The sequence below is a fragment of the Arachis duranensis genome, chromosome 3, assembly GCF_000817695.3.
Source record: "Arachis duranensis cultivar V14167 chromosome 3, aradu.V14167.gnm2.J7QH, whole genome shotgun sequence".
Taxonomy (NCBI): Eukaryota; Viridiplantae; Streptophyta; class Magnoliopsida; order Fabales; family Fabaceae; genus Arachis; species Arachis duranensis.
Genome location: NC_029774.3, coordinates 14916717 through 14931232, shown reverse-complemented (window position 1 = coordinate 14931232; position 14516 = coordinate 14916717). Strand labels below are relative to the sequence as shown.

The 14516-nt window shown below is 34.5% G+C and overlaps 1 protein-coding gene across 2 annotated transcripts; it reads right to left on the bottom strand.

Annotated features, from left to right (window-relative positions):
- Positions 1-9197: 9197 nt before the first annotated feature.
- Positions 9198-11747, bottom strand: LOC107477802 (uncharacterized). Of its 2 annotated transcripts, XM_052259784.1 has the most exons (6): positions 11396-11747; positions 11192-11291; positions 10561-10706; positions 10190-10335; positions 9871-9962; positions 9198-9513 (listed from the first exon to the last, which is right to left on the bottom strand). In XM_052259784.1, exons 2-6 carry the CDS (start codon positions 11270-11272, stop codon positions 9499-9501), a joined length of 480 nt encoding a protein of 159 aa, XP_052115744.1. In that variant the 5' UTR covers positions 11273-11291; positions 11396-11747; the 3' UTR covers positions 9198-9498. The 2 variants fall into 2 exon arrangements, 1 of the variants encoding a protein (XP_052115744.1); XR_002371835.2 differs by lacking the exons at positions 9198-9513; positions 9871-9962; positions 10190-10335 and having other exon boundaries at positions 10574-10740.
- Between the last annotated feature and the right edge of the window lie 2769 nt (positions 11748-14516).

Here is a 14516-nt window from a genome sequence, read left to right as displayed (position 1 = left end):
GCGTTTAACTCCAGACAGCAGCATGTACTTGGCGTTCAACGCCAAGTTACATCGTCAATTTCCAAATAAAGTATGAACTATTATATATTTCTGGAAAGCTCTAGATGTCTACTTTCCAACGCCGTTGAGAGCGTGCCAATTAAAGTTCTGTAGCTCCAGAAAATCCATTTCGAGTGTAGGGAGGTCAGATTCCAACAGCATCAGCAGTCCTTTTGTCAGCCTTTTTCAGAGTTTTGCTCAAGTCCCTCAATTTCAGCCATAAATTACCTGAAATCACAGAAAAACACACAAACTCATAGTAAAGTCCAGAAATGTGAATTTAACATAAAAACAAATGAAAACATCTCTAAAAGTAGCTTGAACTTACTAAAAACTACCTAAAAACAATGCCAAAAAGCGTATAAATTATCCGCTCATCACCGTTACAAAAGTGGTAACAAATTTTGATCTTGAAGGTATTTTTCGTAACAGTCAATTATTTTCCTATCAAAAAATTTTGTTACAAAATGTAACATGATTTTGTAACATTTTTTTCTTTAGTTATGAAAGCAAATTAATTATTTTGTAACAACTTTTTTTATTACAAATTACATGCATAATTTACTAAATTATTTTTTTAATTAACTAATATATTAACTATTTTACTAAGCAAGTCTACATTTATATAATATGTAAAAACATACATAATTTAAACATGCCTTATTTATCTAACATTGTTTTAAAACAAAATAACATTAGTGAGTACATTGATTAGTTCTACAAGTTATATGTCTTACACAAGTTCAACCAAAAGTTAAAAGTTCTAACATAGATTAGTGTCTCTATGAATCAAAATATTTTGAGCCCTTAAAGTAGCATTCGGTCACCATTTCAGCCTCCTGTAAATAAGAAAAACCGAAACAAAAAGTTAGGTGCATAGTCAAAAGTTCCTTAAGTTTAAAAAGTTTCTAAATTTTCAAAACAAGCAAGTTTGTATTCACTTCTCAACAATTCAAAATGCCAAAATAAGTGATACACATGTATGTGTAGAGCACATAATCAAGTAAATATCAATCACAAGTAGGTGGCATAAATTAAAACAATTTGGTATTGACTAAGTTAGAAACATAAAGAAACATGTAAGCCAAAGAACATTCAAACACCAAATTCCAATGAAGCATAAAAGTCACAAGGTTGAGACAAGACTTGAAAAATTCATGCCCTATGTGACTTAAGGTAAGTTAGGCATGAATAAAATAAATCAAATTAGCCACATTGGTAGAAAGAAATCTTAAACCTTGTGAGAGCATGCAAAAGAGCCTTTTTTTTAAGCCTTGTGAGAGCATGCAAAAGAGGCTCTTTTTTAAAAAGAATTTCAAGTTCGTGTTCAATTTGAAAATTCACTTGAACTATTCAATGCATATGAGTAATTTAGTATGAAAAAAAAGGGCAAAGAATGTTAAAGGCATGACCACAACTTGCAAAGAAATATCTTGAGGCAATCAGAAATCATGTAGCAAACAAGGGTCTATTTTGACACAGAAATTCATCAAATAGAACTTGTTTGCTCAAACAACACAATGCAGTTTAATTGATCAACCAAATAGGACAACAACCAAATAGTGAATAACAAAACCCGAAGCTTCCAGCTTCCAACAACCAAAACAGTGAAGCACTTAGCTGGATAATCAATCAATTGAGCTTAGCAATAGTTGAAAACCAAAAGCAATTAAATACCAACTCAATCAATTAATTGAATCAAAGATGAATATTGAAAATAGATTAAGATAAATTCCGGCAGCATTTCAGCAGTAAATTTGCCTATTTCACACTTTCAATCAATCAATTCAAATTTCATATGAATTCTTTGACAGTTAAAAACACAAAAAATCATAATGAATTCATAAGAAACAAGTAAATAAGCAAATTCCAACAAGAAAACGTGAGGATACAATTAAAACCAATCCAACCAGCAAGAAGCAGAGCAGCACTCAACAGAACAGCAATCAATGACCCATCATACAGCACCCAAAACAGTAAAATGAACAAAGGTAATGGATTCAGGTAGCATTCTATTCATTGAAGTCAATAACCATTACACTTGCAAGTAGTAGGGGCACAGCAGTTCAGTGAAGTATAGAGCAACAGATTTATCAATAAAACCAATCTCAGTTCAGCAACCATCATCTATTCCAACATAAACAACAATAACTCAGCAGCATTTCCCTTCTCATTGAATTTAAGAATCATTTAACAAGCAAGCAATGAGGGGGAAAAATCAGTAGCAACCAACAGCAAGTATAGAGCAACAATAACAACTTAATGTGAGAAATTATTCAACAACAAATGCACACACAATGCAATCACTATAAGCACAAGTAACTATTCGAAAGGTATTTATGTCATTTCCAACAACATATTACACCAATTGAAACTATGATAACATTAAATGAATTCAAGGACTGAATTCAATACTCCAATTGAAACACTAAAACATCATCAAATTTAATACAAATTTCACAATCTCAAACCAAGCTTATTTCTATCAATTAGTCTCTCATAACAGCAAAACCAATTACATTCACAGCAACAATCCAAACTCAATTCATCAATTATCCATATGAGAGCTTTTCAATAATTAACTCGGCATATTTCAATTTAATAAATTAAACTAAATCATTGTTCACAATAGCATCTAAATTCAATCACAGCTCAGAATAATCACAACAACTAACTAATTTCAAATGTATTTCAAGTCATTCATGTCAATTAAGAAATTCTTAACCATGGCAGTGCATGACTCACCGGCGACCGTGGCAGCAACGGCAACGTAACTTATTATAAGTACTTTATTCAATACAAATAGTTTCAGCAACATGCTTTAAGATAAAACAAATTGGTAGAACAAGGTAGAATCAGAAAGAAGGTAGGGCTTACCAAAACAGTTGCGGTTTAACGGTTCAAAACGGAGCCAGAGCAACAGCAACAGCACCTCCAGCAGCTGCAGTGGAGTTCTTGTCAGATTTTAGAAACCAGAAGCAGAACTGGCTAGCCTCTCTCTCTCACCAGCGACAGTGGCTCCGACCAAACTAGCAACGACGGCTCTGACCACACCGGCGGCGGCTCCTCCAACGACGGCAACGCGGGGCTTGAAGACGACAAACCCTAGTAGCAGTGGTGGCAGGAGTGGCTTCGACAGCAGCACCTAGGCGCGGTGGTGACGCAGCAGAGGCTCTCTCCTCCACTGACACTCGCACGGCTCTTCCTTCTTCCCTGAATGATGTCGATGAACAGAGGTGGCGACGACAGCGGTGGATCGACTAGGGACGAACGCGCGGCTTCGGCGGCGATGGTGGTTGCGACCTCGACGGCGAGATGACGCGGCGAAACCGGAATCAACGCGGGACGATGGCTTCTCTTCTCCTCCTGCATCGCGAGCTCTGTCTCTCCCCTTGTCAATGACGGCGGCGTATGAACAGCGGCCATGGCGCGGCGACTGGACGACGGCAGTAGCACGTCCTCTCTCTCTATCCTCGCTCTGCTCTCTGTGCTCTCCCTTTCCTCCTCCCCACTCGGTTCTTCCCACTGCTCTCTTCCCTTTCTTCATTTCTTCTGTATGTGGGTGTATAGGCCTTGGGGCGGTGGATGGTAGGTGGCTGTGAGGTTAGGATTTAATTTAGGGTAAAATAGGGTTTTGTGTGTGTATGAAATTAAGGATTTTGGGTTAATCTAGAATCTAATTGAATCTCTAAAATTACTCTAAAATATTATTTATTATATTAAAATATTAATTGATTTGAAATCAAATAATCTAATTGAAATTATAAGGTAATATAATTAATTTCTTTATTTATAAAATTATTTGTATTAAATTCTGAAATCTCAATTATTTAAATCAAATTATATAAAATTTTTTATTATTTTTCATTTGCTAAACTTTATAATTTAAATATAGAAAATAATTCGATAATTATAAAATCAGATAAAACCTTAAATTACTTTAAACTCAATTAATCAAAATTTGTTTTAATTATCTTTAATAAAATAATTTCAGAGATTAAATACTTAATGATAAATAAATCTAAATTAGCTCTTAATAAAATCTTCTAAAATTTCTAGGTCTTACAAATTCTATAATACTTCTATTATTGAATTTTAATTTCAAATAACCAATTATAAAATTTGCACAAAAATATTAATTAATTAAACTCCAAATATTAATAAAACTAATTTAATTATTCTTAATAGATTAGTTTATAAAATAAGAAGTTTAAGTTAATAATAAGTCATAACTTTTTCATGATAAAAGTTACTTAAATTAAGCTATACAATTCTTTCTTATTTTTCAATTACTAAAATTACGCAAAATATTCAATTATAATAAAATTATTTAAGAATGTTAATTGATTTAAAATGAATTTATCTCTCTCTAATTATTTTCTAATAGAATAATTTCTAAAATTATAAAGTTTAGACTTAATAAGATAAAATCACAATTTATTCACAATTTAAGCAGTACTTGTAACACCCTAAAATTTGTTACAAAATATTTTGAATTTTTGCAACTTGTTTTTTTTTGTTACAAAATATTACAATATTTTGTACCAAAACACCGTCTCGTTACAAAAATTAACATAATTTGTAACAAAATAAAACAGGTTGTTACAAAATAGTATCATATTTTGCAACAACTTGTAATGTTGTTACAAAATATTATTCTTTTGTAACAATCACATATTATTATTACAAAATACTATTTTTTTGTAACAATTTTAAATTTGATACAAATTTTTTGTTACAAATGTTCCATTTTCTTGTAGTGGTATTTGGTGATTTTGATGCACAATTGGGAGGTTGGTGTTGCTTGTGGAGCTTTGATGAGGCTTGGAGCTAAGGGTTGGTGGAGACTTCCATAGAAGAGGCTCAATTGGTTTGGCTACAGGAGGTACAGTTTAAGTTTCATTTAAGTATTGTGTTGTGTAATGAGAATTCCTAGGCTAGATGCCCCTAGGATTAAGTTTGGATTATGTAAATGGTTGGTGCTAATATGCATAGTTGGTATGTAATGTGAATTAATGATTGGGTTGAAAATTGTGTGGCCTTGTATGCTTAGTGTATTGAGAATTTGATGTATTGGGTAATGAGTATTGATTTGTGGTTTATGCATTTAAATTGTGAACTTGGGCCGGAGGCCGTGAATCTTGGGCCGGAGGCTGGAAAGAGGTAAGGAAGGTAAGTTGATGTGTGCATTGTATGATGACACAGGTGATTGGATGAATTTCAGATAATGAATATATGAATGATTGGGTTGGTTATTGAATAATAAGGTTTGAGGAGTTGAAGTGTGGAATTTGGTAATTTTGGGTGAAATTATGTAGATAAGGTATGTTTGGTTTTGGTTGAGATATATTATGTGGTCATATATGTAATTACGATTATTGATGCCTTGAGGATATGATGATGCATGAGAGATATGTATGTTGTGATATATGATTGAGAAATGATTAAGGTTGATTTGTGGATGAAACCATGTAATAGTGAGTATGATATTGATTATGTATAATGATGATTGATTGGAAATAGTATTGTTGGAAATTGGGATGAGGAAGGATGTATGACATGTTAATGTGTTTTTAATTTAGCCATTTGTTTGAAATGGGTAAAAATGGTTATATGGCGGTTTTGTGAATTGTGGTAATGTGTTAGTGTATGAGCTGAGGAGGCTTAATGTCGATTTTGATATACTTTGATTGATTTCAAAGGAAAGGGATGAAATTGGCATGTTTTGGTTGATTTTGAAAGGAGTTCGAAATGGCTTGTTTTGAAAATGGCACTTTGCGGTTTTGAGTGAAAACATGATTTTTGGGCATACTTTGACGGGACATAACTTGGACTGCGGATTTCTGTTTTGTGCCAAACTTGTTTAAAAGTGAAATTGGATCCAGGATGTCCATGCCGTTCGAAGAACGGGCGAATAACGATTTAAAATGAGAAAGTTATGTCCGTCAGAAGATTGGGGGTTGAATCTGTGAATTCTGCAGCTTTTAACTTAGAAAATTTTTAGCAGAATGACCTTCCACGCGTAGGCGCACTTGGCGCGTATGCGTCGTTCTTCACGAAGGCACCATCCACGCGTGCGCGTGGTGTGCGCGTGCGTGTCGATGCGCTGCACCCAATGCCCAGCCATTTTCCCGAGAGTTGTGCCAGTTTTGTGCTTGGGGCACAAATGCACCCACGCGTACGCGCGGCTGACGCGTACGCGTCGTCTGGTTGTTTTTCAATCCGTGCGTCCACGTGTATGACGCATACGCTTCAATGAGCTTTGTGGCCATCCACGCGTGCGCGTGAAGTATGCGTGCGCGTGAAGTACGCGTGCGCGTGACCCTGTTTTCATGACAAACTTGGTTTTTGAGTTTTAAAAGCCAAATCTCATACTTCTAAGCCTCCGATCTCACCCCTTATGTATTAAATCTTTATGATATGCCTAGCAATGAGGAAGGAGCTAGAGGATGTGGTAACTTGCGAATGAAGCAAGGGAAAAAGTTGTGATCAATGATGATCAAAGATGATTATATGAGATATGGAGGATGACGATGGAAGTACCGTGTATGCCATTTGCCAAAGGGCTATATTTATTGATAAATGGCTGGTTCTTGATTGAACCATAAGCCGGATGGCTGAGTTATTGCCGGGTTACGGCAAAGCCATTATTGATTATGGCTGAGTATAAATGCATATATGATTAATGAATGAATGTGTTAAATGGATAATAATGGAAAATATTGAAATGTGATGTGTGAATCCGGGTAGTAGGCAGTGGCGTTGTCCACTTGCTCTAGGTATGAGAATGTTTATGATAAATGAGTTTAATTATGGAGTTTTGAATGAACGTATTTGTGATACCTGGGTAGTAGTAAGGGGTGGTGGTTCGTCCCGCTTACTCCAGGTTAATGTTTGAGATTTGATAACAATGAGAATTGCTTTTAAATTGAACGAATGTATATTCTGAGATCCTGGGCAGTAGCAAGGGTTGTGGTTCGTCCCACTTGCTCCAGGTTAGAGATTGTGACGCCTGGGTAGTAGCGGCAGTAGTGGTGAATCCACTCGCTCCAGGTTGAGCTTTTGAACACTCGCCTGGGTAGTAGCCGCAGTAGTGGTTATTCCACTGGCTCTGGGTTGAGCGGGTAGTAGCAAGGGGGTTGTAGCTCAAGCCTACTTGCTCCACAAGGGGTATTTCTGTCCAATGGTTAGCTACCAGGACATGTCGGGTTGGCTATATAACCGACAGATGATATCATCAGCCATAGGGCAGGCATTCATCATTTGCATATGTTTGAATTATTTGGGTTTGCCTATTTGTTTTGGATTTCTACATTATATATGCTAAGTTACTTGATTATGTGCTACTTGTTCTACTTGTACCTTAATTGTGTATTACTTGCTTGTATTGCTTGTGTTTGTACAACTGAGAGGCCCCTCATGTTGGTGTCGGTGGAGGTTGAGGGCTGTTCTTGATGAAATGAATTGATGATGCGATTGCATGATGATGGTGATCCTTAGTTGAGATTAGTTGAGCTCCCTGGGTAGACACAGTGATATGGTTTCACTAGCTCCAGGTGAGGGTATGATGTATTGATATAGAATTGCTGAGACAGCACGACTGATGATGGTTTTGTTTATGATTCTGAATCTGATTCGTGGGAGAGTCAGCGAGTTTGGAGTCATATGAGATATGGACTAGATTTAGTATCCCCTTACGACAGATGCCTATTTATGGATTAGTGAGAATCTAGGCTGGATACTTGGTGAAAAGGAGTTTAGGATGCTTAGTGAGTTTTTATTGCAGTGTATTGTATTTATTTGGCACTTTTACCGTACTGGGAACCCATGGGCACGGGGTTCTCATTCCGTATATATCTCTTGTTTTTCAGATACAGGTCCAGGTGATCAGCAGTGAGTTGTGGGTCGTCTGAGAGACGGCAAAAATCTTTATTTTCTCTACTTTGTGTTTTGCTTAGAATCTCTCCACCTTTGTTTCGAAAAGATTATATTATGTATTGTACTCTTTTAAACTTGCCTATAGAGGCTCTCATGTTTCCTTTGGGAGAGATTAGGATATACTGTTGTCAACTGCTTTCATACTGTACCCTAGCCGACCTAAACTTCGCGGGTCGCGACTAGTGGCTATTTACTTATGCTATAAATATATATCTATTATCTATCTCTTAATCTCCTTTATGCCTTGTCCGTATATCGCGTTCGGCTTAACAGTTTAACTTTTCGTTGTCGAACGTGAGTGATACATCTTCGCGATTTTATTTCTACTCTTTTCATGCTTCTCGATTAATACTCCTTTCGAAATTTACCTATATTTATATATTTAAAATCCACCTGAGAGTCATACCACTGTAATATCATTGACTTATGACTCGAGCATAAGGATTTGAATATTAGGGTGTTACAGTCCCAACTTACCTTCCGCTAAAACTATTCTTATCTTTTCACTTTCATATTTTTATTAATCTTATCCTCTCTTATTAGATTCTCATGTTGGCGTTTATTATCATCATCATTATTATCAATCAAGAAAAGTTGGTGTTGCATTTCAGAACAGCTGCCTCCCTTTAATCAATAAGACATATGTCCTTGTTTTATTTGTTTAAATAATTCACTCTCTCTCTCTCTCTCTCTCTCTCTCTCTCTCTCTCTCTCCATATATATATATATATATGTTATTTTCTCTTGCTGATCAATACATTAATGGCCACTTAGTAGTCTTAGCAATTTTTACTTGATTGATTAAAGAAACTTTTAACTTCAAAGTTTGAACAAATATATGCTATATACATGCATGATTAAATTGAATTCAGGTTTATTATCAAACCAGCTTTCATTCTTTTTCACTCTTACACAAGGATTGAGATTATTTTCAAAGTTGTAGAAATATATGATGTTGTGTCATAAAATGAATTCTATTTTTTATTCAATTATTGCAACGTTGTAGAAATATATTTGAAGTTCAATGATTAGGTACTTTATCTTATGTAGCATATATCTATCTGTTCAACGCTTCACTAAAGGGATGAAGCTTACTAGCTAGAATGTGCAATTTAGTACTTTTCCTCTTTCAAACATGGAAATTAAATGAAGATATATAATTATATATGTTCATGTCCTTGATAGTTGCACTTTGATTTTACCTTTGTAGAGATAAAAATACACCAAATCAATAAATCAATCAAATTTAAAGAAACACGGGTCCAATGCTAACAATGGTTATAAGGTTAATGACAGAGTCAATTCATACATATCATCAATCACTTTGTCTTTTGGGAAAGCAAGTTACTTTGCTCAAACCCAAAATGGAACAAATATCAGAGAAAACAAATTACCTGCAATATAACTAGGATGCAATTGGAAAAAAAAGGAAGAGAAAGGGGTTTTAAAAGTAGCATAAGGTGGGATGAAAGAGATTAATAACCTGCCACTGAAGATACTCCATCAGAGATAATTTTATGTTCATCTTCTTGTTGGCTTCAGAGGAAAAAGGGGTATCATATAAATTGATTATTAACCAAAGCACATTTACAAATAATGCACATAAAAACTTAAATTTTTGTTATAAATCAAACAAAACAAACAACAAAATTTTTTATCTCAATATAAACTATGACTCAATATGATATTCTATTTAGTACCAAGCCATTACAACAAAATATTCTGTCAATGCTGCACTTAATTTTCGAATGGCACTAACTTCATTAACATTTTGCAGTATAAGGTAAGCACAGAAAAAATAATAAAGAACCAAATAAAATTCCATCAAATCTAAAGCTATTTCATTAAATCAAAAGGACTTTAGCTACAAATTGCAGCTTACAAAAATACTACCTCAAAAACTGATATGACCCTAAGTTTTCCAGGTGCTGCACTATTGATTGCATCCTCAACCTCTCTTGGTTTAACATCCTTCCTCCAAGTATCTGCAGGTAATGAGGGGGAAACAGGCTTGAAAATGACGAATCCTAATAATGAGGATCCTCCTGTTCCCCAACCATCCATGTACAAGCCAGAAGAAATGCAAAAAAACAAAAAAAATTATGTAACTTCTACAGACATTTCCATTCCTTTCAAGGCATGCCAAATATATACTACCATGGAAGAACAACCTAAATAATTCGACCCCCTCCTGTCATCAGAAATTACTTACAGAAAGAACAGACTTGTTGAAGTGCTGTCACCCCTTTGTCAGTACAACTTGCAACAACAGCACAGCCTTCAACAGGCAAACCTTTGTACTTGAGTAGTTGAGTTTTCTTTTCATCAACAAATTTGCCAAGTGAACCTTCTACTATACTGCATTGAGAAAAGAGTACAAGAGCAAGAAGTGGATTAGTTAACTAAACAAATTCAGAAAGATAATTCAGTAAAACATACTTTTAACATGCAATTTAAAGAACAAGTAATAGGTCTGGATTTATGATAGACATCATACTAATGTACAAAAGAGAGTGAATTTTGTAACGTTAAAGCCCAATTTGTTCATTTCTTAAGTCCGCAATAAGGGGAAAATGTTCTTGCCTTTGAACGGTACTCAATCCTGGTTGCTTTTGCCACCCATCAAAAGATGCCCCGTGGTATGAAAGAACAATTTTGAAAGTCACTCGCCCACCTTCCATGGCGATCTTCGGATGAAACACTTTCCAACTCAGTTTCATCAGAAAGTGCTAGAATTCCAGTATCATTATGATCAAGAACTGTCTGTTAGAAAGTCATAAATCAAGACAATAAACACACAAATACTTGAAGATAATCAATCGCGCATACATAATCATGCATGATCTTCAAGCAGCATATAGCATCAAACTGTATCAAACCTCAAAGGAAAATGTTCTTCCTTCCTTTTTCTCTTTCTCTTCTTTTTCTTTGTTGATCAAAGTAAAATAGAATTATGCAAAATTCCCTGAATCAAGGTACTCCTCTTCATCCAACAATTTCTATGCTAGCTAAAATGCATTGTAAATTACATGTTTACCTATTTCTTTCAAAAGCTGATTTTCTTTTTTATTTTTCATTTTCATTTTCAATTTCTCCCTCACCTCAAAGTCTTCCTTAGCTGTCATTCCACTCAAACTAAGATTCATAAATATAACAAACAAAAGCATTCGGTGGAGCAATAGCAATAAACATGTGTGAGAAAAGAGAATAGTACCGGTGATGTGGTAAGCTCAACACAGCAACTAGAAGAAAAAGAAGAAATCGGCGAGAATGCAGTAGTAAAAGGAGCTGCCATTGGAGAAAAAGAGAACAAACTGAAATATGAAAAATCAAAATAATTAGGAAGATTTACGTTATTATAACCTAATTTCATAACAAATTTGACCGTTCACTAAGCTTCAACGTGAAAATGACGAACAATTGCGACCGGAAGCTATGATCTCCACCACTTTCGGACTAGTTGGAGAAGGTGTAGTTGTTGCCGGAATCCACAGCTACAAGTTGTCATCAGCAATTCCACTCAGAAGGATGATGCAGCAACAGAGGCTCTGGAACTGGAGGATGTTGGCGATAGTGGATATGAGACAACTGAGGTGGAGAATAGACGAAACATAAATCGAGATGCGGTTTGAATGAGTGGAAAAGAGTAATCGGTGGTGGCAAGGCCTACGACGGTGGTAATTGGCGATGGAAGGAAGTGAGTTCGACGGAAGAGAGTTTTGTAGCTTTATCCAGGGCATGAACTTTTTACCCAGAAACATGAACATAGCTTTTTTATTTTCTCTTTTTTTTTCGATTAATTTAATTTAAGAACACTTTTTACCGACAATAACATTAATGGCCGTTATTAATTTTGAAAAAATTAAAAATAAAAGTAAAAAGATAATAATTTAGTGGCAATAATAATAATTACCATTATAACATATATTAATAATGGCAAATATATAATGGCTATAAAAACATAGGTTAAATAAAAAAAATAGTAGTCATTGTATTATGGCCGCTAAAAATTTGTCGTTAAAAGTGATTTTGTTGTAGTGCAACCATCTATATCTAAGCCTGATAATTCAAGTTACTTTGAAATTCGGTTCCTCGAAGAGTAAAATAAAACAAAAAAAACTATACACATACTATAATTTACACCTTTAATGATCTAACCATGCATACCAATTTGTACAAAATATAATGCAAAATTTATTCATATAGCTTAATATTATATATTAATTATTTTTAAATTAGTAGAACACTGAGATAAAATTTTCAAACTTCAAATTGTAGACTAAAATGGCACAGCTTCATCAAAAGAGTACACAAACCAACCCAAAGAGCAAATAGATTTATAAAGGTACATACAAATTTAACCAAAAATGTTACCAACATGATACAAATTTAACCAAATAAGTTACCAAGATGATACAGTAATATTAAAAGAATGAACAAAATGAATAATTAGTAACTTGATTTACCCAGCAAGTGGTTCTTGTTCACACCAACCATTGCCTCAATCTTCTCATATGAGATAAACTGAAAAGCATTAAATAGGAAACTCTCATTGGGAAGCAAACTGAGAAAGGTCTTGGTATAAAAGCTCAGTTTATACTTGTAGCTAGTTGTTCGCACAAATTGTCTTATCGCTTGAACAATAACATTCCTTATAATAATAAAGTTCATGCTCATGAATCAAGATCCTAAAATTTTCAAACTTCAAATTGTACAATGAAATGGCACGACTTCATCATTAACCTAGGTTATGTTCTTGTTATTTAAGAGTTGTTATCGCCTAATATCAGTTTAAATGAAACAAATCAGCTTAAATAATCAAAATCTAAGGAATGAGTATTTATATGTTTCCAAAGGTAAGTTACAAAAAAATGTAATTAACCTAAGGACTAACCATTCTCTAATAAACTATCTATTTATAAACTTTGTTTACAAAAGATGCATCAACCTATAATTGATATACATATATAAAGTTCTTACAATAAACTTCTAAATAGGTTCTCGTGTAGAAAACAACTAAAGATGACATTAAAAAAAGTACATATAAAAAAAATTGCATTTTCAACTAAGTTGGAAATTCCTTCCTCGGATTCCCCCATTAACCGAAGCCTATGTTTACTAACTACTCAAGCTTCCTTTTCCCAACACTACCTTTTAATGGCTTAGTTGTAGAGCCTTAAACATCTGGACTATACACCGCATCAATAGCGGCACCAGCATTTGAATCAACCACAACACCCTTGCCTGGAGTCTCAACACCGCACTCAAAAATGCTCTCTGAACCTGAATCCTGCATGCGTAGCAACACATCTCAGAAAAGACAGATCTTAAGAGGCAGGAATTGATAAAATTTGCTAACAGCAGATGCTCTATGCATGTTTCGTATGATATACAAACCTTAGATAAAGACACAACTACAGCAGAATGTACATCAGACTCAGCCTCATTAGTATAAGATGCAGGCAATAGATTGAAAACACTTTGGTCAACTCCCTAAGTGGTAGTTATTGAGAAAAACAGTGTGATCACTGCAATAACAAAGCAAATATTGAACAACATAACAATTAAAAGACAAAAAATACACCACCATATCTATAGAGAAATACTGGAATTCATAAAGGGCTATGAGTATATCGTCATTGCTGATCTTAACTATATTATTCACTTGATCAATTGAAGTGAGATTTTTCTTTGTAATGGACAATTTAAACAAAAATTTCCTATCTACAATGCTATCCAAAACTTTAGGATAGCATGCCACATTTTCTCCTCTCTGGATATTAAGAAAAAAGAATCAGTTCATTATTCATTGCTCTTTAATGAATGTCTCACACTAAATCATTTTCCACACAAATATTAAAAAACTTACACTGAAGTACTAAATCATTTTCAACACAAATATTAAAAAACGTACAATGAGGTCTTTGACTTCACTTGCAGACTTTCTAACAACCAGTTTGGCCTCTTGGTTCCAAATGATTAGGCCAATATAGCCAGTGCCATAAGCAGCAATAACATGAAGATAATACCTGTTAAAAACACATTATGAAATACATTAGAAAATTGAGGAATACCCCAAAACAACTTAAATATAATAAGCCATTTTAAGTTTGAAGGTCTCTACCTCATAGGAGAATTGAAACCAACATTACCACAATGCTCGCACAGATAACGACCTTCTCCTTCAATTTTCTGAGACAACTCTTGCACGAAGCATAATATCAATCACTGCCATCGACATCAATAGAAACCAGAGTGGCTAGTATCTAACATGAAGTTTCCTGCACAAAAAAACACAATAACGTTAGTAATAGACCCACATGAACAAAGCACGTCATGGTTGAAAAAACCAACAATAGAGGAGCTTACATTAGTTTTGTCCAAAACATCCTCAATAGTAGTGATTGATAAGGAACCGCCATGCAACTCATCACTAACTAAATTTATGGACTGACTATGTATATAATTAATACACTGAGCCTTTAGATCACCTCTCTTTATTAACCTGAAGCACATGAGATAAAATAGGCAAACAATCT

Bases quoted from the DNA above. Each gene is read 5' to 3' on its own strand.
- LOC107477802 (XM_052259784.1), bottom strand. From the start codon at position 11,272: ATGGCAGCTCCTTTTACTACTGCATTCTCGCCGATTTCTTCTTTTTCT. The intron at 10,707-11,191 runs GTACTATTCTCT...CTGGAATTCTAG, and splicing joins TTGAGCTTACCACATCACCG to CACTTTCTGATGAAACTGAG. The intron at 9,963-10,189 runs GTAAGTAATTTC...CATTACCTGCAG, and splicing joins TCAACAAGTCTGTTCTTTCT to ATACTTGGAGGAAGGATGTT.